This window comes from Doryrhamphus excisus, chromosome 15 (assembly GCF_030265055.1).
Source record: "Doryrhamphus excisus isolate RoL2022-K1 chromosome 15, RoL_Dexc_1.0, whole genome shotgun sequence".
Lineage (NCBI taxonomy): Eukaryota > Metazoa > Chordata > Actinopteri > Syngnathiformes > Syngnathidae > Doryrhamphus > Doryrhamphus excisus.
This window is the reverse complement of record NC_080480.1, coordinates 12,672,870-12,700,241: the sequence shown is the minus strand read 5'-3', so window position 1 is coordinate 12,700,241 and position 27,372 is coordinate 12,672,870. Positions and strand designations below refer to the sequence as shown.

The 27,372-nt window shown below is 41.3% G+C and overlaps 2 protein-coding genes across 7 annotated transcripts in view; one reads left to right on the top strand and one right to left on the bottom strand.

Annotated features, from left to right (window-relative positions):
• Positions 1–27,372, top strand: part of LOC131103024 (uncharacterized) — a 78,071-nt gene that overhangs the window by 44,126 nt on the left and 6,573 nt on the right. The window lies entirely within an intron of this gene.
• ppap2d (phosphatidic acid phosphatase type 2D) lies at positions 1,784–27,340 on the bottom strand. The gene is made up of 6 exons (XM_058048846.1): positions 26,780–27,340; positions 9,799–9,956; positions 8,056–8,342; positions 7,907–7,964; positions 5,751–5,927; positions 1,784–4,176 (listed from the first exon to the last, which is right to left on the bottom strand). The coding sequence occupies exons 1-6, from the start codon at positions 26,967–26,969 to the stop codon at positions 4,072–4,074; spliced, it is 975 nt and encodes a 324-aa protein (XP_057904829.1). The 5' UTR covers positions 26,970–27,340; the 3' UTR covers positions 1,784–4,071.

The following is a 27,372-nucleotide window of genomic DNA, read 5'->3' as shown; positions in this document are numbered from 1 at the left end:
GCGGCGGCACGCTTATCTGTGCCTTCAACTGAATCAACACTTCCCGCCACTGCTAAGTCTATTTTTTATTTTATTTACACCTGGCAGGGTTGAATCCAAATCTTATCGAGTAAATCAACAAAAGCAAAGAATGAGGAAGTGAGGGGGCGTATGTGGCTGTTTTGTATAAGATGCGGACATGACAACCCACTGATCCACCGCACAAGAATGGCACACCACAACTCAGTTTCAGTTATTACAAAATGACAGTATTCGTAGTAGTTGTTAGTGTCTCCGCCCTTTCCCCCACGTCCACCCCTCTGTCTCCTTTTTCCTTCTCTATCACCCCCTGCTCCGGTCCGGCAACACAATAAAATAAAATAAACAATAAAACAATAAACAATAAAACAACAATAAAATCTCAAATAAATTCAAATACAACCTATGTAACACAAGAAAAATATCATTTATCTTTCCCTGGCAGAGCACATCTGGGCATCTTCATCAACAATATGGTTTATCCTTTAAAATAGTAGCAGTTATAGTGCCACTTGGTGCTTCAAATACATTTTCAGTTATTACAAAATGACAGTCAGTGGTGTTAACCCTTTGTAGTAGTTGTTATTGTCTGTGCCCTTTTCCCCACATCCACCCCTCTGTCTCCTTTTTCCTTCTCTATCACCTCCTGCTCCGGTCCGGCTGTCCATATACGCATAACAATAAAACATCATATAAAGTCAAATACAACCTATGTACAGAAGAAAATTTTTGCATATTTTTTTCCCTGACAGAGCACATCTGGGGATCTTCATTGACCATATGGTTTATCCTTTAAAATAGTAGCAGTTATATTGCCATTTGGTGCTTCAAATACATTTTTATATACTTATATTCAAGTCTCAGAGGTCCCACCAATAGTATATTGGACATGTTTTGACTAAAATCCAGCTGCTCCTGTGTTTTTCCATCAATTCTCTTCTCGTGTAGAAGAAGATTGGTGCTCTTAACAGGCGCTAGGAACACATTATTGTTAAAAAGTCATGTTTTTAACAGAGGATTTTAAAATTATTTAGTAAAATACACACATACACATGGATTTAAGTCTGCTTCGTGTATTGTTTTTTTTTAAAATGTCACAATTGACATGGCGTGCAAGAATCAGCTTACTGACTGAAGCAGCAACAGGCTCGGATGCGCGCATCCCAGACACACACCCAAACACGACATAGTCAGGAATCAGCAAAGCAGACGAGTCTGTCATACAAGCACAGGCATATATATACGTCGCTGTGGAATGAAACATGTCTCCCTAGTTACAGTATTATTAAAACAAAACAGGCCGCAAAACCATGATCGCATTCTTTCCCACCCCAAGCCACCCCCCACTCTTCCCCATCACCCTGCCCCACATCTCACTCTGCCAACTCTTCCCTTCCCTTCATTAGTGGACTCCTTTTCCATCTTGTATATCTCCCAGCTTACTAAAGCCCTCTCTCTCTCTCTCTCTCTCTCTGATCTGCCCTTTATTCTCCTTCCGCTGCCTGGAAGTGGATCGAAGCAGGGGGGGTGCAAGTGAAAGAAAATGCCCTCAAAAGCCCCAATCTCTATCAGGCTAGGCATTTCCATGGTAGCATGACCCCCTAAAAGGGTCCATCATGCTCCAGTGCACTCCAAAAGGACTGAGAGAGCAAAGCAGGGAAGGAGAGAGAAAGAGAGAGAGAGCGCGAATCAAGAAAGAATGTAGAAAAGAGTGTAAGATTCCAAACATAACATTAAGGTTAAATCAATTATCATTTGGATAATAAGTCGTTTCGGTTCTTGTTTCTGCCTGTCATACGAGATAGCTGGGAGGAAAAAAAGGCAATAAGCAATTAAAGAAACATTCAACATTCATTTTATTGGTTTGGTTTCTCTCCGAGTACAGTGGTTATTTGTGCCATGTGGCTTTCACAGACAAAACAAACAATATGTGGGAACACAACAACAACAACAACAATAGCTCTGTGACAATCTATGGCTCAGTCTAGTTGTTACGACACATACAAATAGTACAACTCTCCGTACCTGATCGACGCACATCAACGTAAATATAACACCGACATTGTAAAACCTAATACTCGTGAAAGTGTATGCTTTATAAAATAATGCAGACTATGTACATTCAATTGGAGCAATTGTCATTTCAAGGGAAAACCAAAACAGGAGCATTTAGGGCCACGCTGACAAGAAGAAAATAACATTTTAAGAAATGTATAAATTATATAAAGGTTTTAATTTGCAAGAAGAGTAAATGGAAGAACTCCTGATTAAATGATCTGTCTAGACAGCTGCTATATATTAGTCTGGTAATTCCATTAAACACTTTTTTTTCTCATAATATTACATAAAATTAGATCATAATCATAACTCATAACTCTTAATTCCACCTTTGGCCATCTCTGTGTGGAGTTTGCATGTTTTGCATTTAAAAATCCTCTGTTTAAAAACATGGCTGCACGGTGTCCGAGTGGTTAGCACGCAGACCTCACAGTTAGGAGACCCGGGTCAATTCCACCCACGGTAGTGTAGATGTAGTCACCCAATGGCAGGGGATTCCATCGCTCTGTTGTGTTTTTAATTATATAATTAATAATCACTGTTTCGTGGGTGGCTGCACGGTGACCGAGTGGTGAGCGCGCAGGCCACACAGCTGGAGACCCGAGTTCAATTCCACCCTCAGCCATATCTGTGTTTGCATGTTCTCCCCGTGCGTGGGTTTTCTCCGGGTACTCCGGTTTCCTGCCACAGTCCAAAAACATGCTAGATTAATTGGCGACTCCAAATTAGTAACTCCATAGGTATGAATGTGAGTGTGAATGGTTGTTTGTCTATATGTGCCCTGTGATTGGCTGGCCACCAGTCCGGGGTGTACCCCGCCTCTCGCCCGAAAACAGCTGGGATAGGCTCCAGCGCCCCCCTTGTGAGGATAAGCAGTAGAAAATGAATGAATGAACTCAGTTTTGCTTTTATAATTGAGATGTTAGTCAAGGTATTCCATGTGTTTCGTACTGTATATTAATTAGTTAGAAATTAGTAAAAAATGTGTTAAAAACTGCTAATTTTTCTTAGAATATTTTGACAATTTTTTGATTCTTGTTTGTTTTTATTCTCATAGTGATTTTTTTTTTTTCCCTTTTCAGCGTAGGCCTAATACTCCTTCATACAAGCGATCCAGACAAAACCAAACACTGATTATTCTTAGTTTTTCTTCCCAACTTGTGATCAAATATATAATATGGATTACAAATAAAAGGTTCCATGGTGTATCAAGTGCTACTAGTAAAAAGACACGCAGCGAGGCGATTCACACAAGTGAATGTGCAGCTCAGAGACCGGAGTAGTTGCAAAAGAAATTCAGTCAAACCTCCGTCTCTGAGACACAAAGTGGTTAGTACGGAAACAGATATAAAACACAGTATATATCGTTTTTAGTACATGTTATCGTCGTCATTTCGTGGAGGGGCAGTCTGACTAGAGCAGTGGTGCATCAGACAGGTTAAAGAAGTTGAAACCAGTGCTTTTTTTTTTTTTTACTATCCAAGTGTTTTGTCTTGTCTTTTTTTCATTTGAGGCATCATGGCGTCATTTCACAGCAGCCATTTTTAAAGATGACGTTTTATAAGCCGAAATTCAGCTTGGACGGCTGACCCAGCGCACTTGACCTCCACCACAGACAAACACAACCATTTTTTTTTACTATCAATATTAGCAGCTTCTAATAATCATCTGGAAAAATATACATTTTTTAAACATTTTTATATATTTCATTAAAAAAAAAATCTATAATATCACTGTGCAGTTCTTCTCACTGGACGGGTTTGACTTTGAGTCAAATGTGCTTCTTGTGTTTCACATATGTGAGAGGTTACATCACTGCTGCGTGACTGATTGTGTGTCAATGTGTTAGATTGTACTCCATCAACATTTAACCACATCATCTCCTTGGAATGATTCCCTTTCTTGGAAAAAAAACACAACTGGTCTCTCAGCTCCTCGCAGACGCTTCGACATTCGTCGTGTCCATGTTTTCCGGATCCTTGTCGCCATCGATTGCTAACACACAGTCTGCTGGCTAGAAAGAGGACTCTCCAGCGACATGCTAGTCGGGGACAGGTCTGGACGGGTGCAAGGCTTAAACATGGAGGAGATGTAGAAGGCCTGCAGGCACAGATACACAACGTGTCAGGGAACATATGCAGACCACACATGCTGTCAATCAAACACTGTTTTCTAAACACCACCAGAGGCAAGAGTGAGATAGAGCCTCACATACAGACGTCATTGTTTAAGCTAACAGAGAGGAGGGAGAACCAAATTCGGTAAAGACAGAGATCAGCTGGCAGTTCGGGAGAACATTATGTGGACAAACGTATTGGGACTCCTGGCAGGAAGTCAAAATGGACGACAGTGTGGCTAGTGCAGCTTTTAGGAAGACTTTCCACATGAATTTGGAGAATGTCTGTGGGAAATGTTGTGCCCCCTTCTAAGGCCACTGTGAGAAAGCCTGGCACCATTGGAGATGGGGGTTAAGGTCAGGGCTCTTGAGTTCTATCACACCAGACTCACCAAACTATGCCTTTGTGGAGAGAAAAGGGCCCTACCCAAACTGCTGTCACAAGGTTGGACACATATACGTAATGGAAGTTCTAAAAAGCCCAACTTCTAATTGATTAAAGATGCATGGTCCTGGACGGCCATATTGTATTCCACCAATTTGCCTTTTGTTATCACTTGCTTGTAAGTTGTAGTCACCCAATGGCAGGGGATTCCCTCGCTCTGTTGTGTTTTTGTGGATAGAGCGCAGGCCACACAGCTAGGAGACCCAAGTTCGATTCCACCCTCGGCCATCTCTGTGTTTGCATGTGTGGGTTTTCTCCGGGTACTCCGATTTCGTCCCACATTCCAAAAACATGCTAGGTTAATTAGCGACAAATTGCTTCAGTAAGCTGATTCTTGCACGCCATATCAATTGTGACATAAAAAAAAACAATACTCGAACTTAAATCCATGTGTATGTGTATATTTTACGAAATAATTTTTAAATCGTCTGTTAAAAGCACGCAGACCTCACAGTTAGGAGACCCGGGTTCAATTCCACCCGCGGTGGTGTAGATGTAGTCACCCAATGGCAGGGGATTCCCTCGCTCTGTTGTGTTTTTAATTATATAATTAATAATCACTGTTTCGTGGGTGGCTGCACGGTGACCGAGTGGTTAGCGTGCAGGCCACACAGCTAGGAGACCCGAGTTCGATTCCACCCTCAGCCATATCTGTGTTAGCATGGGTTTTCTACGGGTACTCCAGGTTTTCTCCCACATTCCAAAAACATGCTAGGTTAATTAGCGACTCCAAATTGTCCATAGGTATGAATGTGAGTGTGAATGGTTGTTTGTCTTTATGTGCCCTGTGATTGGCTGGCGACCAGTCCAGGGTGTACCCTGCCTGTCGCCCATGATGACAGCTGGGATAGGTCCCAGCACCCCCCTTGACCCTTGTTAGGATATGCGGTAGAAAGTGAATGAATGAATGTTTTGTGGTTTACTATGGTCTATTATTCAGTGTGGAAGTGGTACATTTTTGGCTGCTAATTGTCCATAAGTCATTATTAGGATATGTGTTCCAAAGCATTTTGATAGTGGGTACCACAAATATCAATTACAGTCATGTGAAATACATAAATAGGACAATAGGTGTATAGTATACAGAACATTCCATCATTATTGTTAACATACCACCCAGTATGCAGTGAGCCCTCCTTGAATGAAGCCCGTGAGGACGTCAGTGGGGTGGTGGCGGTAGTCTGAAATGCGGCTGAGCCCGGTGTAGATGGCGATCATCACTAAGATGAACTGCACAAGGGGGCGCAGCAGGCGGGCCCCTCGCCATGACAACCGGGCCTGCAGGTAAAACTGCGAGAGAGAGAAAAGACAAAGTAAACAACCTGTGAGCAAGAGCCAGTGTCTTCATGTTCACGCCACTTTTGTCTGGTACCCGGAGGGAGGAAAGGAGAAGCCGGTCATACGTCCATTAACCCTGTCTTAGCCCCACTTCCTCCTTTTGTCCATCATCACCCCGTGTTTAAAAATAAATGAAAACTGTGTCACTTTTACATGGAGCGTGATGCTGATGCAGCTTTATGAGGTGGCTGGACGTCTAAACGAGCAGAATGGAGAACATGCTCTGCATTCCTGCTTCTTAAACGTAAACAGCTGGCCATGCCTCAAGCCATTAATGAAGCTTTCAGTGGTACAACGGCTTGTCACACTCTGATATGTCAGTGTTTTATTTTCGCTATTTATCTTAAACTGCGGCTGCACGGCGATCGAGTGGTTAGCACGCAGACCTCACAGCTAGGAGACCAGGGTTCAATTCCACCCTCGGCCATCTCTGTGTGGAGTTTGCATGTTTTCCTCCCACATTTCAAAAACATGCTAGGATAATTGGCGACTCCAAATTGTCCATAGGTATGAATGTGAGTGTGAATGGTTGAAATGCTGTTTCGTGGTTTAATATGCTCTATCAACAGGAGGGTTGTGCATCGAGTCTCCGAAACCGGGAAAAATACTTCGATGGTGCAGCCCTATCTAGACGGCTTTAATCATGTTAAAAAACGTATAAAAAAAAACGTATGTGTGGAGTTTGCACGTTCTGGCCGTGCATGCGTGGGTTTTCTCCGGGTACTCCGGTTTCCTCCCACATTCCAAAAACATGCTAGTTGCTAACCATTACCTTGAGGGGGGAGGCGTGTCACTATGCAGCTGATCTATCAACAAATAGATTAGTCATCTTTCGGGAAACTACAGCATCTGAACATGTTGGCTATTACTATATAATCGGCTGCACGGTGATCTAGTGGTTAGCATGCTGGCCTCACAGCAAGGAGACCCGAGTTCAAGTCCACCCTCGGCCATCTCTGTGTGGAGTTTGCATGTTCTCCCCGTGCATGCGTGGGTTTTCTCCGGGTACTCCGGCTTCCTCCCACATTCCAAAAACATGCTAGGTTAATTGGCCACTCCAAATTGTCCATAGGTATGAATGTGAGTGTGAATGGTTGTTTGTCTATATGTGCCCTGTGATTGGCTGGCGACCAGTCCAGGGTGTACCCTGCCTCTCACTCAAAGACAGCCCCCCCCCCCCCCCCCCCCTGTGAGGATAAGCGGTAGAAAATGAATGAATGAACTCAGTTTTGCTTTTATAATTGAGATGTTAGTCAAGGTATTCCACGTGTTTCGTACTATATATTAATTAGTAAAAAAATTGTTAAAAACTGCTGATTTTTCTCAGAATATTTTGGAAATTTTTTGATTCTTGTTTAGGCTCCAGCACCCCCGCGACCCTTGTGAGGAAAAAGCGGTAGAAAATGAATGAATGAATGAATGAATCTTAAGCAGATATTGGATTAAAAGTAATCATAACAATGTTCTTTTGTCTCGCTGTAACTGTCATATCGCTCCCACAGTGGTGGGCAGTGCAGTGGGAGGAAGATGAAAAGATGGAGAAGGGGTGGAGGGGGTGGTGAAAGAAGCCTGTCGATCTCTCAGCAGGCTTATTCACTCATTCACCACCACCCCTCCTTCTCCTCTCAATCCCTAAATGAGTCCCACAACAAGGCCTCCTCTGTGTAGGCTCTTCATCTATTCATGTTCCCTGTGGAAAACAGTCTCCCTTATTCTCCTCCTCCTTCCTTGTCTCTCGGCTTTTTAAGCTAGTAGCAGGAGGCCTTTGGAGAGGCATGCCTTCCCTCGTGATCGGGATCCTGGATCATATTAAACAGCACATGCCTCGGTCTATTTGCACATGTGTAATTAGCTTGTACAGATAAGAGATGTGCACACTGCTTTGGGGATTTGTCTTCTACTAGCAGAAAGAAGAGTGAGAGGTGACTTACCGCTAGATAGAGCATGGTGTACATGGCGAAGGATGCATGGCCGGAAAAAAACGACTTCCTGCAACGTTAAAATGCAGGTTACACATTAACATTATGAGTCAAACGACTTCCTGTATGCCACGCCCTTGATAACAATGTAAAAAGGTCACCTCGCTTCCTCGACCATCTTCTGGTTGGGCTGCCGGCATGTGACCTGGGACACGTAGCTGCCCGGCGTGCAGTTGATGGACGCATAAGTGATATTACAGACTGACAGGAAGTTGGGTCGCAGGCGTCCCACGCTTAGCTTAGCCATGTTGGTCAGGGACTGGCCCACGCAGCAGCCAAACAGGAAGCTCCCCAGTTCTTTGTACAGGCACGACACGTAGAGGTTGCTGACAAACGCACGGGACCGTACGCCACGGAATCGGACTCGGTAACATTCACCCAGTGCGATCTGAGGGAAAAAAAGAGTGGGGTTAATTTGAGTAATATCGCTGCTCCAATAAATAGAGATACACCACTTAGTTTAACAATTAAAGGTCTCACAAAATTCCACAAATTTGCCCAAAATCTTGCCTTGATGCTGGAATTAGGACAGTTTAAAGGTGCTTTTTGTGTCTGTAGCTTTAATGCTAATTAGCTGTGTATGTCCACACCTGTGTTACATTGAGGACCGGGGGAAGTACACAAACGTTAGCAACACTAGCATGGCTATATGAGCTAACATTACTGTCACACTTGAACAGCAACATCATGCTAGGTTAGCCGATTCGCTGACCGAGTTAGGCCCCATGTCTGTAGCAGCTATCATCGGTAGAGCTGTATTTTAAGATGTGTAGAGATGCCTGCTTTTTTCAAAGCTGTTCACATGGGCTGGGCTCATCGAACTAGTGGCAAGTCAGAAGCGATGTTTTTCCATGATGATGTCATGAAAAGGTACCTCCCCTCCTCAAAAGTGGAGCAAGCAAGTGGGGGAGATTGTTGTCATAAATCATCAGCAGTAATTAGTTAAAGTCAAAATATTATGAGAAAAAAAATTAAATTTAATCTAACAAGAAAAAGTTAATTTAAGTTAATAAAAGTTAATTTTCGGAGAGGAAAAAAATCCTTTTAGTCGTGTAAAGCTGAATAAATGAAAGATTTAATTTTAATTTAAAGATTTTTTTAAAAAAAGTTGTAATATTATTTAAAAAGAACAAACACATTAAATAAAGTTGTCAGTTTTGGAAAATTAAACGACAGAAAAAGTTATAATATACCAAGAAAAAAAGCCAAAATATTATGGGAATAAGGTCATAATTATGAGAAGAAAATTGACAAGAAGAAAGTTTAAATAATTGGAGAAAAAAATAATAATTTTGAGAATAATGTGAAAATATTAAGAGAAAAATGTCTAATTCTAATGAGGAAAAAAAACAATTATCACAAATTTTGAGTTAAATATTAAACATTTCTAAACATTGTAATATGAGAAACAAACACAACTAAATGAATAATTATGTTGGGGAAAAAGTTATTTTAAAAAGTTAGTTATTAAGTTATAAAGTTAATAACCTTAAAGTTAAAAAGTTATTAAAAGTTAAATTATTATTATGGGAATTAAGTCATAATTACGAGAAGAAAATTTATTACAAGAAAGTTAAAAAATTTGAATAAATGAAAAATGGGGGGGGCAAAGTTAATTTTAATAATACTCATTTCACCTATATCACAAAGCTGAGATGCAGTTTTTTGTCTAAATAAATAATAACTCCTTAGCCATTTTACAAAATATCAAAGTGGCCATTGCGTACTTTAATTTTTCAGTACATGGCCCGGAAAAAGTTTGGACACCCCTGCTCTAGTGTCACATACTGTAGTCCATCATTAAAAACTCAGTTTTAACTTTTGTGCTTCAAACATTGTCTTACCGTGAGGCCAGTGATGGCTATACCGCCAGCGATGAGCAGACCATCAGGAATAGCCTCTCTCTCCACGTAGGGATACGTAATACTGGTGTCCCCGCAGAAGAACCCCCGTCTGTACGGCGTCACAGCCTTCAGCTCGCAAGCAAAAAATGGAATGGAGGCTGATGAGATGAGGCAAAGAAAAAAACAGCTTGATGAGTTTCCATGGGTTCAGATCACAGATACGAGATGGAAAGCATGACACGGCGATAACGATGTAAAGACGGCCACCCCCCCTGCCGTCACACATGGGTGAAGCAGCATGAGGAGTGTCAGTCATCGGGAGATTTGACAGATTACAGGCGGATTAGGCATTCCGCACATTCGTATCTGCTTTCACAAAAAGAGCGGGACAGATGAGAGACAGCCGGGAGATGGGCATGAAGAGTGAGGATAAGGAAAGAAGAAAAGCATATTAAAGAGCATGCTATCATTTTTCCTCAAATAATGTGCGGTGTTTATTTACTCAACCCGCAGAGACTGTATCCAAAATTATATAATTATATAATTATAAACACACCTGACATAGAGGTGGACATATGATTTAATTGAGACACGGCGTATATTTGAGCGGAGGCCACTATTGGATGGCTTAGTTCAGGGGTCTCAAAGTCACGGCTTGGCCCGCGGGACGCTAGTTTGAGGCCCCCGCCTTGATATGAAAGTTTAATTTGTTTAATTTGGCCCTGTGATTGCCTGGCCACCAGTCCAGGGTGTACCACGCCTCTCGCCCGAAGACAGCTGGGATAGGCTCCAGCACCCCCCGCGACCCTCGTGAGGAAAAGCGGTAGAAAATGAATGAATGAATTTGTTTAATTTGTTTAATTTGTTTAATTTGTTTAATTTGTGTTTTGATTTGCTTATTTATTTTTCCATCTTATTTTGTGTTGAAAAATAAAATTAACATTAAACATTGATTTAATAATTTAATAATAAATAAAAATTAATTTGTTCGTTTGTTGAATTCGTTTTTTAATTGCTTATTTATTTTTCCATCTTATTTTGTGTCAAAAAATAAAAAATAACATTAAACATTTATTTAATAATTTAATAATAAATAAAAATGAATTTGTTCATTTGTTTAATTTGTTTTTTATTTGCTTATTTATTTTTCCATCTTATTTTGTGTCAAAAAATAAAAATTAACATTAAACATTTAGTTAATAATTTAATAAGAAATAAAAATTAATTTAGAATAATTTATTATAATATAATGTTTTATCAAAGCTTTTGCAAAGAACCAAAGCACTGAAAAAGTGGAGGGTATAGCAGAAGCATTGAAGACTATTATATTATATATATATATATTATTAATATTTAATATAATTAATATTTATTCATATTTTTATTTTTTCTTTATATATATATATATATATATATATATATATATATATATATATATATATATATATATATATATATATATATATATATATATATATATATATATATATTTGTTTATTTATTTATTTAACCTGATGCTCCAGTGGCCCCCAGGTAAATTGAGTTTGAGACTCCTGGCTTAGTTGCTAATTATAGCTGTTCCTTATCAGACTAAAAGAGGTCAAGGTCTGGTTCCTGTTGCAAACAAACCTCACAGGCTACCGGTGAAAGTTCACAAGCGAAAGAGTTGAGCAATGACTCCCGTTGGCAACATTTTTTATTTTTTTTAAAGAGCAGTTTTATTCCATTCTTTTGTTTTCATTAGCGTTTGGCGTTTAGTTTCACCCCCTCGTCATTCCACCAAGTGCAGTACCAAGACCGTGGGACTAATCATTAACCTCGTTCCTCACAGGCCTGCCCGTTGCTCCCAAGCCAGAAAACATTGTTCTTTGCCAGGGCGGCTCGCACTGTTTCGTGACTGAAACACTCTCTCGGGCTCACCCTATCAGCCGCACACGAACAAATGAACACCAGACCCACAAAATCACACTCAGTCATCCCAGAACACGCCTCTATTGCTCATTCAGCATCAACAGACTGATAAACAAGATTAAGCAACGGGTAATAATCTGCAGGTTTGAAGCAATCAGAGCGGAAAAACACCAAGCGGAGACATATTTAACGTCATGGAATGACGTGGCCTGTCAGGTGGTGTTAGAAAACCGGCCTCTTGTCAAAGTCAGGCTGCCCTAACAGAAACACTAAACATATTGAAGTGAGAGCAAGGAAAGCAACAGGGACTGTGTCATGTCAAAAAAAAAAGACAGGAAACATCTTGCCCTTCCCAAATAAGGAATACCCTCATGTACATTATGCAGGTTCTGGTTTTTACGACCTGCATGGATAGCGTATCTGTAACACAAACAGGTTCAAGTTGCATGCAGGTGCAGGAGTTCCTGATAACATTTCATTAACTGGGAGAACACTTTGACAGTGCAGACATGCTTTAGTGTTGGTAGCCCTTATGAGATTAGTATATTACAATGGCTGCTTTGTTTTTATTAAGATCAGTGGCATCCATGCTTGTTAGCTACGGCAAGCAGTTCAGTTGTGCCTAGTGGTCATCATTTTTTTTTACCCCAATGAGGGTGTCCTTGTTCTTTCCTGACTTAATTGTAATTCAGCAGGGCTATGGCTTTGTTAATCACTGATTGCAGGTTATATTTAGCATATTTAGCATTAAATGTTTTAACAGACGGCCGGTTGAGTGGTTAGCGCGCAGACCTCACAGCTAGGAGACCAGGGTTCAATTCCACCCTCGGCCATCTCTGTTCTCCCCGTGCATGCGTGGGGTTTTCTCCGGGTACTCCGGTTTCCTCCCACATTCCAAAAACATGCTAGGTTAATTGGCGACTCCAAATTGTCCATAGGTATGAATGTGAGTGTGAATGGTTGTTTGTCTATATGTGCCCTGTGATTGGCTGCATGGCGACCAGTCCAGGGTGTACCCTGCCTCTCGCCCAAAGACAGCTGGGATAGGCTCCAGCATCCTCCGCGACCCTCGTGAGGAAAAAGCGGTGGAAAATGAATGAGTGAATGAATGTTTTAACAGACGGGCGGCACGGCGGTTGAGTGGTTAGCGCGCAGACCTCACAGCTAGGAGACCAGGGTTCAATTCCACCCTCGGCCATCTCTGTTCTCCCCGTGCATGCGTGGGTTTTCTCCGGGTACTCCCACATTCCAAAAACATGCTAGGTTAAGTGGCGACTCCAAATTGTCCATCGGTATGAATGTGAGTGTGAATGGTTGTTTGTCTATATGTGCCCTGTGATTGGCTGGCTGGCGACCAGTCCAGGGTGTACCCCGCCTCTCGCCCAAAGAAAAGCAGTAGAAAATGAATGAATGAATGTTTTAATAGACATAATCAAATATGAGACAGGAATGATGCTGTTTGTTACAATGCAGGATTACTCAAAATGTATTGACTTCTTTGATATTTTCTCATGGCGTGCAGCATGGGCTGAGGAAAAATCAATTAGCTTTGGGGTGGATCCCGGATTTTGAAGTGTGTGCAATATGTTCCTTAATTTGTCAGTGAGTAATGCATGTGATCTGAATGGCCGATGAATACAACCAGCAGGTTGGGGATTTGTCAGCCTTGGTGCAGGTCTGTGCCAAACTAAGTGACGTTTTAGCTCAACGGATCCATCACAAATTTTAGTATGTGCAACAAGAACCTGCCTTACATTTTCCAGTACAGAACACAATAGCGTGTATTCATTGACAGCAATAAAATAGACAGGGCTTCTATCGCAGCCTTAAACACTGCAGTTACAGTTGGAGCAAAGACCTTTTGAGGGATATTGATACATACGGACGTCTAAGGGGAACCCTGAAATGTTTGACCAGGTATAGCGGCTTGTTTTACCGCCTCAGGCCTGCGATTACTGTCAGTTTATGTACTAATGGCCCGAATGGCCAGGATCCAAAGATCACTGAAACAAGGTCTGTATGAAAACTTGTTACCTGTACTGGATTATCCAGCATCTGTGTCATCCCACAGATAAGTGTCACAGTCAACCGCAAGGTTTTGACAACTACCTTAGAAGAGTTATCACAACAAGAGGCCAAAACTCCCCAGAGAGCCTCACATCATGTGTGAGGCAACTGTGAGCAAACCAAACCACCTGGTCAAGGCTAACTCAAAGGACCAGACGAAGGGGACCCTAAAGGACACGGGGCAGAATGGATCGCCTTACAGTCAGAGTCCAAGATCTGCTACTCAAAGGCAGGAATGCTTTCACATAGTCAAAAGGGCCCGAAGAGAAAGAAAGACAAGAGGGAGGGAGAGACTTAGAGAGAGGAGGGGAGGAATGAGAGCAAGAGAAAGTCTTCTGGTTCTAATTTACACATCTATGACCACAGCCCAGAATGAGCTCACTGTGAGTGAACAACAACCAACAGCAAGAACGTGAGGCCCGGATCAGATGGTCGTTATTTATGGGTTTTGCTTTTATGGCCTTGTTGATAAAGCTGTCATTAGTTCAGCTTTTAGATTGATAAACGAGGGGCGGGGCTGGAGAGATACGGCGAAGATGGGTCTTGAACAAGAGCGATGCGGCAAAAAGCAAGAGAACACCAGACGGAGGCGATTAGCGGTGGTTCTGGAATGCAAAGGGTCAGGAGATCTGGGCTCTGCTGGGACCCATTCTGTAAACACGACCCTGCCTCAACCTGAAGAATACCCCCAACTTCGACTCAACACATAAAAAACCACACCCGGGGATGCAAACAAACCAAATCCGCAGTCATGTAAACAAACAGTCAACCAAACAAACCTCAATAACCAAACATCAACCACGAAACTAACCAATAATGATAACTATTTCAACCACACTGGACTCCAAAAAACAACACCGTGCCACTGAAGTCATCATTATTGGCGCAGATGATTTAATGCGAACACTACTGCATCATCATAGATTAGCACCACACTTAGCCTAAAGCTACGTTGACTGCAAAGGCTTTGCCCTACATTTGATACAAACAGAGGGCACACAATCAGTGAACTGTCAACACACTCAATTGCACCGACTAGGCTGAGACTAGGCAGTGTCCCAGCACCCTTCTGGGGTGGTCCACCCCTGGCCGGGGGCCCCTTCGCCAGCATGCCAGCGTTTCTCGACTAAATTTTAAAGATGTGTGTTTAGCTTCAAGTCAACCTCAGGAGTGAAAAACACAGGCGGGGTTAGAGAACTGTCAAGTGTCGTAATTTGCTTCTTTGCAAGTGTGATAATCCCTGGTAACGTCATTATTAAAGAGGCGATGCGATGTCCGCCTTATAGGCTCATAAACAGCAGGCAGCAGCTGGTCTGGGTGGGCTCGCACAATTATTTTTGCTTGATCTGTTCCCGCTTCTCGCTCTAGTCTGAGTCAGTTATGTCTTGATTTATAAGAGCAGGTCTTTGTTTTAAGAGGCAGGGCAGGAAAAGACGGTATGCGCCAGCTGAGAGCACACACACACACACACAAAAAAGGACATGCAGACTATTGTGCTGTAAGGTAACACTCTTACAGGAAGTGAAGTCATTCACACCAAGGTTGTGATTAGAAGGAGCTCAAAGAAAAGGAGATTGTGGGAGTGTTCTTCCCCAGTCGTCCTTGGTGGGCTTGAGGCAGGTTAAGATAGTTAAGATAAGTGTGAGTTCCATTTTTTTTCCCCCTTCAAAATCGAATGTATTGGTTTGGGAGGCTAATCTGTTATGTCTACCCTGATGGCGGCACAAAGACATGATGAGGAATGCGGAACAAAGGCAGACTGATGAGCCCCAATGCTTTAAAAGCTGGATAACATCCTTGAAAACATACTTTACGCATACAGCACATGAATGACATTTAAAATGCTTTGGAAGACTCGCTAGCCTACATTTAATAATAATAATACAGTAAACCTCGGATATATCGGATTCAATTGTTCCCACTGGTTTTGTCCGATATAAGCGAAATCCGTTATATGCGTATACCGGAAAATGTCTGTTTTACGCATATATCGGATTTATATCCGGTATATGCGTAAATCGGATTTTATCCGTTATAAAAAGGCACTTCCTTGACTATGTTTCCAATGTACCTGGACTGGGCAATGAAAAGAGACGTAAGGTAATGGGAATTTAACTTTATTGGACTCTGAGCATAACAAATTGTTAATTAAGCTAGGCCCTGTTACGCCCGTCAGGCCTACGTTATTTCCAATCAATAGTGAGGTTAAGATCTCATTCACTGCTGTGCTAGTATTATTGACGTCACTCACTTTTATATTTGTCCTAAATCTGGAGCCAGGAGAAAGACAATAGCCAGTGACATCAACAAGATTAGCATAACGATGCGGCCATCCGATATATGCGAGGGAAATTGAATGGAAATGCATTGGAACGGGACTGGAGATTTTGTCCGAAATAGGCGAAATCCGTTATAAAAAATCCGATATATGCAATGAATTTTTATTGGAAATGCATTACAGAAAAATCGGTTCTTTTTTATCTGTCCGTTGTGAGCGAATTTCCGATATATCCGAGTCCGATATATCCGAGGTTTACTGTAATAATTAAAATAATAATACATTTTATTTGTATATGGCTTTTCAAAATACTCAAAGACGCTTTACAGAAAAATGGAGTCGAATAAAAGCAAGTAAACAGAGTAAAAGATACATTAAAATACAACATTAATTTGTTTATACACAGCTAAAACATGGCTAAAAGCTGGGGAGACAGAGCCTTCTCCATCGCTGCCCCGACCCTCTGGAACTCTTTGCCCCATTCACTCCGTGCTTGCCCCCGACCTTCCCACCTTCAAAAAACAACTAAAAACCCACCTCTTTAAATCTGTTTTTAATGTCTAACTTTTTATATCTGACTGCTTTTACTCGTGTTTTAACTGTGTATTAACCAATGAATGTTGTATTTTGGTGTGTCTTCTATTCTGTTTACTTGCTTTATTCAACTTCATTGTTCTGTAAAGTGTCTTTGAGTATTTTGAAAAGCGCTATGCAAATAAAATGTATTATTATTATTATTATTAAAAGTGTCGCACAGCAGTCAGGTATAAAAAGTTAGACATTAAAAACAGATTTAAAGAGGTGGAATTTTAGTTGTTTTTTGAAAGTGGGAAGGTCGGGGCAAGCACGAAACAAATGGGGCAAAGCTCCCAGGTTCGGAGCTTGGTCTTAAAGGGGAGTGCCAGGAGGTTGGAGTCTGAGGAGCGAAGGGGACGCGGGGGATTGTGTGGATGGAGCAGGTCTGTGAGATACGGTGGGGGTCAGATCGTGGAGGGCTTTGTAGGTTAGTATGAGAAGAACTTTGAAGTGAAGCCAGTGGGGGTTTTGGAGGACAGGGGTCATGTGTTGACGGGAGCGGATGGAGGTGAGGAGGCGGGCAGACGAGTTCTGAATATATTGTAGTTTATTGAGGGTTTTGGATGGTGTACCGTAAAGAAAACTGTTGCAGTCGTCGATTCTGATTGTGATGAATGCATGGATCAGGGATTCGGCGGCAGAGAATGAAAGTGATGGACGGAGTCAGGCTATGTTCTTAAGATGGAAAACTGCAGTCCGGGTTAATACAGATATCCTCAAAGTTGGTCAATAACATTCAGGCAATTAGTTGCTAAATGCCAGCCGTGCCCTTGAAGAGACATTTTGTATGATGGCGGCAATGTTTTTCCAACCAATCTTGCTCATATTTTACACACAAGTGCTTGTCAGTCACCCTAAATATGTGCACCAAATTTGACAAAGTTTCAAGTTACAGTGACTCCTGTGCAAAATAATAGCACAAGACAGTTTGGGATAAGGGCGACACGGCGGTCAAGTGGTTAGCGCACAGACCTCACAGCTAGGAGACTAGGGTTCAATTCCACATTCCCACATTCCAAAAACATGCTAGGTTAATTGGCGACTCCAAATTGTCCATAGGTATGAATGTGAGTGTGAATGGTTGTTTGTCTATATGTGCCCTGTGATTGGCTGGCCACCAGTTCAGGGTGTACCCCGCCTCTCGCCCAAAGACAGCTGGGATAGGCTCCAGCCCCCCCCCCCCCCCCCCTCGTGAGGGTAGAAAATGAATGAATGAACTCAGTTTTGCTTTTATAATTGAGATGTTAGTCAAGGTATTCCATGTGTTTCATACTGTATATTAATTAGTAAAAAAATTTTAAAAACTGCTAATTTTTCTCAGAATATTTTGAAAATTTTGTGATTCTTGTTTGTTTTTATTCTCATAGTGAATTTTTTTTTTTTCCTTTTCAGCGTAGGTCTAATACTCCTTCATACAAGCGATCCTGATTATTCTTAGAATGTGAGTGTGAATGGTTGTTTGTCTATATGTGCCATGTGATTGGCTGGCGACCAGTCCAGGGTGTACCCCGCCTCTCGCCCAAAGACAGCTGGGATATGCTCCAGCACCCCCCGCGACCCATGTGAGGAAAAGCAGTAGAAAATGAATGAATGAGTTTGGGATAAGTTGTTTTGTTTTTACATGACTGTACGCTACAATCTTAATGGGATCCACAACAAGATAACATCTATATGGACTGATAATGCAAGGAACTCTGGCCTGTCTCAATACACTCCATTCGAGACCATCCAAATGGTATTTGATTGAGTCAAGGTCAGGGTTCATCGAAGCATGCCTTTATGGAGCTTCCTCCAAAGGTTTCGAGCCAACATGACTGCCTGTCCATTAACATTTGTGTCATGTTCCACCAGCGCACCAGGAGAGCTCTCCCTCGCCCCGGTTCCAGCTGTGCCAGTGCGTACATGCTCCACGCAGCTGCTTCCATACCTCACTGATTCGCTTCCTGAGGCCCGTTTTGGAGCTCAGGGCAAAAGCGGTGAGCTCTGAGGTATCTCTCTGCCAGCCTGGTCTGATTCAGCAGGACCAGTCAATGTGGTATGTACCTTGGAAACATTAAAGAAGACCAGTGGTGGTTTTTGGTTGGTAAGGTAAAGTCTGACAGGCTGCAATGTGAGAGCAAAACAGAGTTGTGGTTCAGACAAGGGGGTGTTTTGGCATGGAGAGGCACAATTGTGGTGGGATGTATGGAAGTGATTTTGGGGGGGGGTGTTTTGTCTGCTTGTTTTGGTTGGCAGGGGGAATTTGTGCTAGGAAGACCTTCAGAGGATGCAAGGATCAGGTGAGATGTGATAAACTGATACAGTAGTCTGGATAACAACAACACCCCGGGTCTTGTGGGTGTTGTAGTGTGCGCTTACACAACAACAGCTTTAAAACAAACATTGGAGAAAAACAATCCAAATTCACATGATTTGCAAAAACACCAATTTGTTGGTGACATAAACATATGTGATGTCAATTTTGAGAAAAAAAATGATTCACTTAGCAGTTTTCGTTCTTCTTTGACCTTCTGGAATGGACTAATGACTCCACTGAGCAATAAATGAACATAAGGATGAATTGTATAATAAATAATAAATAATAAATAATAAATAATAAATAATAAATAATAAATAATAAATAATAAATAATAAATAATAAATAATAAATAATAAATAATAAATAATAAATAATAAATAATAAATAATAATTCTTTGACCTTCTGGAATGGACGAATGACGCTAGAAAATATTCCAATGAGCAATAAATGAACATGAGGATGAATTGTATAATAATAAATAATAAATAACTGACAAAGTGGGGCGGCATGGCGGTTGAGTGGTTAGCGCGCAGACCTCACAGCTAGGAGACCAGGGTTCAATTCCACCCTCGGCCATCTCTGTGTGGAGTTTGCATGTTCTCCCCGTGCATGCGTGGGTTTTCTCCGGGTACTCCGGTTTCCTCCCACATTCCAAAAACATGCTAGGTTAATTGGCGACTCCAAATTGTCCATAGGTATGAATGTGAGTGTGAATGGTTGTTTGTCTATATGTGCCCTGAGATTGGCTGGCGACCAGTCCAGGGTGTACCACGCCTCTTGATCAAAGACAGCTGGGATAGGCTCCAGCACCCCCCGCGACCCTCGTGAGGAAAAGCGGTAGAAAATGAATGAATGAATGACAAAGTGGCCTCAAAGACGAAATAAAAAATAAATAAATAATAAATAAATAAATGACAAAGTGTCCTCAAAGAATGTTTGCGACAACATTAGTCTCCTCAGTAGCATCAGTCATATTCAAGTGGATTATCTGATGCTCCCCAAACATATTCCAGCTAATGAACATTGAAGATGTCCTCATTACGACTAATAGCTATGGACAACGCTGACCACTAATGGAGCCTTCAACTTGAAGAGAATAAAGCCTCATTAAAAGTACATTTGAAACTATTTAGTCTTTGAAGATATCTCAGCTTGCATGATAAAACATATGCAGGGAACTGAGCATAACATCCCAGAGGAACCTTCTGTACATCCTCAACCCTTTATCTCCTAACACCCCCTTTTCCTACCCTGAGGCCATGCAGGCCGCCCCTCAGCCTGCAGGTAATTGAGACGTTTCTAAGCCAGCTCTAGTGGGCTAATGAGTGAGGTACTAAAAGCAAAGCTCAGTGATTGCATCAGAGGAAACTAATGGATGCAGCAGTGCAGTAATACGCCCGACAAAGGAGAGTCAGCTTTTCTTCCGTTGGCTAATTATTTGACTGCCGCATTTTTAATGGCGCTCCCTCTGTTCGCCGCCGAGGTCACGCCAAGTTAAACGGAGGTAAATTTCTCTGCAAATTTGTCAACAAACAATAGCAGCTGGTATGGCACATTCACACTTCTTTGTAAACACACACACATACAAGTGTGTGGAGACCATTGAATAATTCCGGGTTTGTACGTTTTTGACATGTTGTTACGTGTTGGCTGCTTCCAGGCACGCTCACTCCACAGCTTTCCCTGCTAAGAAACATGGAATCTTACTAATATAAATCCACCACCCTTCCAAAACACGTGATGACGTTGAAAACATAACACACACTCATACACGCCTCACAACGAGCATGATCTCACTCTTAAACTTGAACTTTTATGAGGAGGTGGTGGCAAGCAGTAATACATTGATTGATTGGAGTGAAAGCCTTCATCTTACCGCAGGCGTACCCAAACATTTTCCACTCAAAGTCCCATACAGAACAACCTAGAAATGTTATATTATACACCCTAAAACCAATCTATTGTAGATTAAGATACACTAATATGTGGTTAACCCTTAGATGGCTTTAGGTGACTGGACCCTACACTCTTCCATAAGTGGGTCAAAAATGAATACTAGAATCAATGCGTTTTTATGCCAATTTTGCTATTTTGGTTAGGAATAATCACTTGTATGATATTTAGTATTATATTTAGGAGTTGATAAGAATCAAAGGTTCCTATTGGATTCCATAGAAAATGCATGTAGGTCATTTTTGACCCACTTATGGAAGGTTGAGGTAGTAACACAAAAACCAAAAATTCTTAAAATGTATAAAAGGTAAGTTAAAAATGTGAATGGCATGATATCATAAACATGTTTTTTGAGGAATACCTTGAATATGAATTGATATAAAATTTGGTTTTTGATATGCTTCAATATGCATATTTTTGATTAATAATAGACTGTATTCAACCATGAAACAGCATGATTTAATATGTTTTTGAAAGAATGATAGAAGTCGCGGAATTCGATCTACGGTGTGTAACGCTGCACTTGTCCAACGATGGCATATACAACAATGCAACTTTAAGGAGTGAGACAGAAGGACACAATTATTAGCAACACTAGCTATGTGAGCCACAGTGCTAATATTTTAACACCATCATCATGCTAGGTTAGCCTATGATCAAACTTACGGCCCCCACGTCTATAGACAACCTTCGGATAGTTGGAGACTTTATTTTAAGATGTGTAGCAAAGCCTTTTTCCCAAAGGTGTCCATCCATCCATTTTCTATATCACTTATTCTCACTAGGGTCGTGGGGGTATGCAGGAGCCTATCGTAGCTGACTTCGGGTGAGAGGCGGGGTATAGCCTGGACTGGTCGCCAGCCAATCACAGGGCACATATAGTCAAACAACCATTCACACTCACATTCATACCACATACCATTCATAACACAGACTGCATGCCAGTTCATAATGCGGTATGTTATCCTCCATGAACCAAGAAGTAGTCTGCTTTGTCAATGTTTTGTACAAATAATGGCTACAATTCTAAAGAAAGAATTTTGATAATTATACCATTACTTGTGATTTTTCTCAGTAGCCACGTTTACATGGACCCAAATATTCCAATTGCATTCGGTTTATTTGCTCAAACGGAAAGAATGTAACCTTTGTATACACCTCATTCCGAAAGAAAAGTGCTAATCCTAATGAATATATAATCGCATTCACAGGAGTGGAATATTCCTTTCCCCAATCCGATTGAGGTATCTTGTACCCGCTCAATCGGAAAGTTGTCAGGGTGCGTTCTTTCAGCGTGACATAACACGCAGACGTCTCTCAGGTTTTAAAAATGGCGGCGAGCAGTCATCACTGGACTACAGCGGAAAGTTCGTTTTTGATACAAACTTTAAAAGAACTGAACGTTCAAGTTGCTGCTTTAAAAAAAAAAGCGTAGCAACTGTCCCAACAACCGTGGTAATCACACTCTCGTCCGCCATCTTTGATGAATCACATGATGTTGTTTACGTTTTACTGCGCATGCCCCATTGACTATTCCGTTTGATTATAGCGGTGCATGTAGACAGGAGATTGGAATATTCCTTTCCATGTATACACTGTTTTCTGGTACGTCATTCGGAAAGAGTAAAATCTCCTCATGTAAACGTGGCTAATGACCTTCAAGGATGCTATAATATGCATGGCTAGCCAGTAGTTGCCATTGTCACTTTGTAGAAACACTACACACAATAGCAGTATCTGTCTATTGGAAAAAAGGATTATGACTGTGCTAGTCATATAAAACAGAGCCCAATGATTTCCACGTTAACGGAATCGGCCAATAAAAATTGAATTTACTGCTAAATTTACTGGAAATTTAAATAATATTCATGAAGTTACTGAAACGGTCAAACAGCTACTTAGCATGCGGCCTCACGTCGACAACCAAAAACACTCTCCATGTAACACCTAGCCAACATTCTTCTTAAAGAAGTCAGAGGACAGTGTAATAGGTTTTAAAGGGCCCCCTCTAGTAAATCCCCGTTTAATAGTAATTGGAGGAGAATGACTGCATGTGGTTTTATTAGGGTAAAGACCACCTGTACAAGAAACCAAACAGCAGTGCAGCCCGAGTGGGCCTGTCTCTGCACGCTCGCCTGATATGATAAACGCCTCATGACCTCTGGGTGGCTGGACGCTAACATCTCAGGTTTAGCGTCGGTCTCGGTCAAACCCCCTGAAGCCCCCCACCACCAGGAATGCACGCACATAAATAAACAGCCAAGGAAAACACTTGAAAGTAGCAATCTGCAGATTATACACAATTTACTGACACAGAGCTGAACCAGAACGGGTCCATCTCCACAGAACATCCATCATGAGTGAGACCTGGAAAAACAACAGTTCTCGATGACTGAGCAGCATCTTAAACTGATTAAAGTTAATTATCAATGTATCCTGGGCACTTTATTGAGGTAAATGTTGAGGCTGTGAAGAGCTTGCGAGCATTGTGGAGGCCCCCTTGAGCTGATCAAATAATGAGGATGCTTCAGGGTGAAATTCCACAGTTACAGTCGTCAATGAGTCCCTTCATGGGATGAATTATGCTGCCGGGTCAAACCATCTGCTGATGCCGTTTTTTTTAAGGCAAATTGTGTTAGTCAGAGATAAGAGGATTTGGCCAAATGAAGGAGGCAATTCATTGCCAATAAGTCGTGGCATTCACTGTCGGGTAGCCCCACATGAGTCAAGGTCATGCCTCTGCAGATAAGCGACACGATGCGTCGAGTAGAAGAGATGAGGCAGGATGCACGCCAGACTGGTGGCTATATGCACGGAATCCAATAGCTAATAAGTTCTGCTAGTTTACTTGTTTTTTGACTTTGTAAAGCACACTTATGTACATTTCACGAAATCTGAGGTCAACTTAACTAAGTCTCAGAGGTGGCACAATTGGGGAAAAAAAGTGTGTTGGCCAAAATCTAGCCTTGACAATACTTTTTTTTTTTTACTGTTTTGTGTAGTTTTCCTGCTAACAACCTGTGTACATTTCCACAAAGTAAGGATTCCATCATTATAAATGGAACATTACATCATATAATACCCATTTACAGCCTTTGAAATACAAGTTTTAACATTATTAGAGCCTTCTACACAAGAAATAGCAACCCTATAGTCACTTTTACATTCATATTACCCAATATAGTAGATATAATCAGAGAAAATAAGCCATTTACAACATAAATAAAACTTGTGCTTGCAATAAATGTTTTCCAGATGTTTGGGATTCGGAATTGAGTTTTAGCTGGATTACGGCCAAAACAGTTGTGCCTGTTTTTTTACTGTTTTGTGTAGTTTTCCTGCTAACAACCTGTGTTTTTCTGTGTGGCTTGAGAAGCAGTATTATGCACTTTTTACATATAGCGTAATGTCCCCTTTATCGATGTTAAGTGGTTCCAGACCACATATACCTGTTTACAGCCTTCGAAATACAAGTTTTAACATTATTAGAGCCCTCTACACAAGAAATAGCAACCCTATAGTCACCTTTACCCAATATATTAGACATTTTCAGATAAAATAAGCCATTTACAACATAAATAAAACTTGTGCTTGCAATAAATAAATGTTAGGGATTCTCAATTGAGTTTTAGCTGGATTACAGCCTCAACAGTTGTCCCTGTTATTATTATGGTGCTTCTTGTGAGATAATTCAAACCTGTTTTTCTGGCGATCAAGCTTGATGCTTGTGTGTTTCACCTACTGGCACCTAGGAACCAGCGATCATAATTTGAATGCATCTTCTTAATGTCTCATATTTGTATTTTCATTCAAATGCTTAATTTTGGACAGAAATATGGATAATATGCTTCAATATGCATATTTTTGATTAATAATAGACTGTACTCAACCATGAAACAGCATGATTTAATATGTTTTTGAAAGAATGATAGAAGTCGAGGAATTCGAACCACGGTGTGTAACGCTGCATATACAACAAGGAGTGTAGTCCATCCTTAAAAATGCTAGTTGACTACAAGTATTGACCATCAGACAGCTTGTATCCCACTTATATCTCACTCACAATAACATCTGACTCCACATCCGCTTCCTTTTTCTCCGGCACTGCAGCTCAATGGCTCAGCTTCAGTGCAATATCAGGTCAGTGGGGATATCCCGGAACGCCCAGGAGAGGATATACAGTAAAGGGGGGGCGGGGAGGGGTCAGGACATCCAGGTCCAAGTGGTATTCTTAGTCTGTTTCCTCCATCATGTTGACTGATGCTTGCTACTTCCTAAACTAAGCTAAGCTGCAGCTGACTGTTTGGTAAGAAAAAAACATTCAAGGTTAAACAATGAACCCATGTTCCTTGAGTTTAACCGTCAAACCAGACATCAGACCAGTCGGTCTGCCGAGACAGGTTACACCTCACTCTCTCTCTCTGTCGTTGGTTTATTCGTTTGTTTAGATAATCACTCCAATTAAAATAGCTAATTTGGTGGCAATGAGGCCTATATATTTTGTAGTCATGTTATTTTTATTTATTTTATTTTTTTGTCATGTTGTTTTTTCTATACTGGCCAGCAAATATGTAATGGTAATGGTTTTATTTCATTTGAACATGCATCAGATTACAATTGAATGCATCACATAATCAGTTCACAGTTCCACATGTCCAAAAGGAGTAGGAAGAAGCTTATTAAATCCTACCCCTCCATCTGGTACTTTTACAATCAGTAACTGTTACATTTGTTCACTTCCTGCTTTCCAGAATACAGTTTACTTTTACAATCAGTAACTGTATCATTTGTTCACTTCCTGCTTTCTATAATACAGTTTAAGGTTTTTTGTTTTTTTTTTAATAAAGTACGAGGTGATATGACCATCCAATGACATAATGGGTACCATAGTGTCAATATAGTGATATGTATAGCACATCATGACTCGTTCAAGACTCTTCATCCTTGTATTTAGCAAACATCAACTGCTTGTATTGTTTCTTGAATTGGCTCATCGTTGTGCATTGTTTGAGGGTCTTACTCAATCCATTCCATAGTTTGATTCCACATACTGAAATGCTATGGCTTTTTAACGTAGTCCTAGCATATAAGTGTTTCAAATTTATAAGGTTTCTGAAAGCTGAACAGCGCTCTGACTGATAATAAAACAAATTTCCTCTTTGGAATGATGCCCATAGACCAGAAGAGCAGCTCTTGTTTGATTGTAACCAACACCCATATATATATATATATATATATATATATATATATATATATATATATATATATATATATATATATATATATATATATATATATATATATATACACACATATATAATCAGTAATCTATCATCTATCACAATAAGCAATGCAAATTTAGACCTGCCGTGTCATATCCATGCAGTATTAAGGGTCAGTTAACCAAACCACCTCAATAGCACTTTAGCATGTACTGGAATTATAATTATGAGATTCCATATTTGATTACGTATTAAGTGTTAAGTAGATGTTGGATTTCAGTGTCGAATCTATATTCCTTGTTTTTGGTTGCATTGTCAGCAAATGGCTATCCTTTTGTTGTTATGATAATGATCCAGCCTCCTAACTAGGCTTGTAAATTATGTGGCTGACATTCACTATGTTTTCATCCCAATTCCCACGTTCTCCCGGGAATTGGGGGGGGGGGTTACCATGGGAACAGATGAATTCCCTGGACAACTGTGCCCCCCCCTCCCCCCTCAACCCCCACACCATTATTCCCACCCTTCTGCCCCCACTGGGAACACTTTCCTTTTCACTTTTGGGAGAAAACTAAATTCCTCTGTATTGATGCGCCCCAAAGGTGTCTAAATATACTTTTACTTGTAATCAAAGTGTGACTCAGAGCAATTAAAGGTATTATTTGAAGCCTTACCGACACACAGGCATATTACATCCAAACCGACTAGCATCTTCCTCTTGGTGCAGATGGAGCTCTCCTCCTCCTCCTCCTCAGGTTTGCTGAGGAAATGCTTCCCAGCGCCGTTCTCCTTCCCCTCCGCAGTCCCGTCACTGTCAGCGAGCCGGGGCAGCGTGTTGCTCCCGCGGGCATTAAACTTCTGCATGTCCCCTCACTTCAAACGCACTCGTCCCCCTCGGAAAAGTCACTCAAATGCGTAATTCGTAGACGATTAGTATCCGGTAGAAACTACCAGAAGCTTTTATTTTCAGTCCGTCCGTCGGTGCCAGAAATCCATGATTAAGGAAAAGTTTTGACAGCGAGACGCGAACAAGCGAGCAAGCCGCTAGTCAGTGCTGCACGGCCGGCATCCGGTGGGCGAGGGTCCGGGGGAAGACAGCTGGAAGTGGGTGGACTCGCGAAACAAAAAAACCCGAGTGCACTGCACCTCTTTTGCATCCACAGCTTCTCAAATCCTCCTTCTGGACTGCAGTCACGTTTGTGTCAAACTCACAGGAGGAAAAACTTTTTTTTTCTCTCCTTGCCAAAGTAAAGTACCACCTCCACTT

Excerpts from the sequence above, each read along its gene's own strand:
- ppap2d (XM_058048846.1), bottom strand. The coding sequence starts at position 26,969 with ATGCAGAAGTTTAATGCCCGCGGGAGCAACACGCTGCCCCGGCTCGCT. Across the intron at positions 8,343-9,798 it reads TAGCCATCACTGGCCTCACG|ATCGCACTGGGTGAATGTTA; the intron begins GTAAGACAATGT and ends TTTTTCCCTCAG. Across the intron at positions 4,177-5,750 it reads GGCTCACTGCATACTGGGTG|GCCTTCTACATCTCCTCCAT; the intron begins GTATGTTAACAA and ends CTGTGCCTGCAG.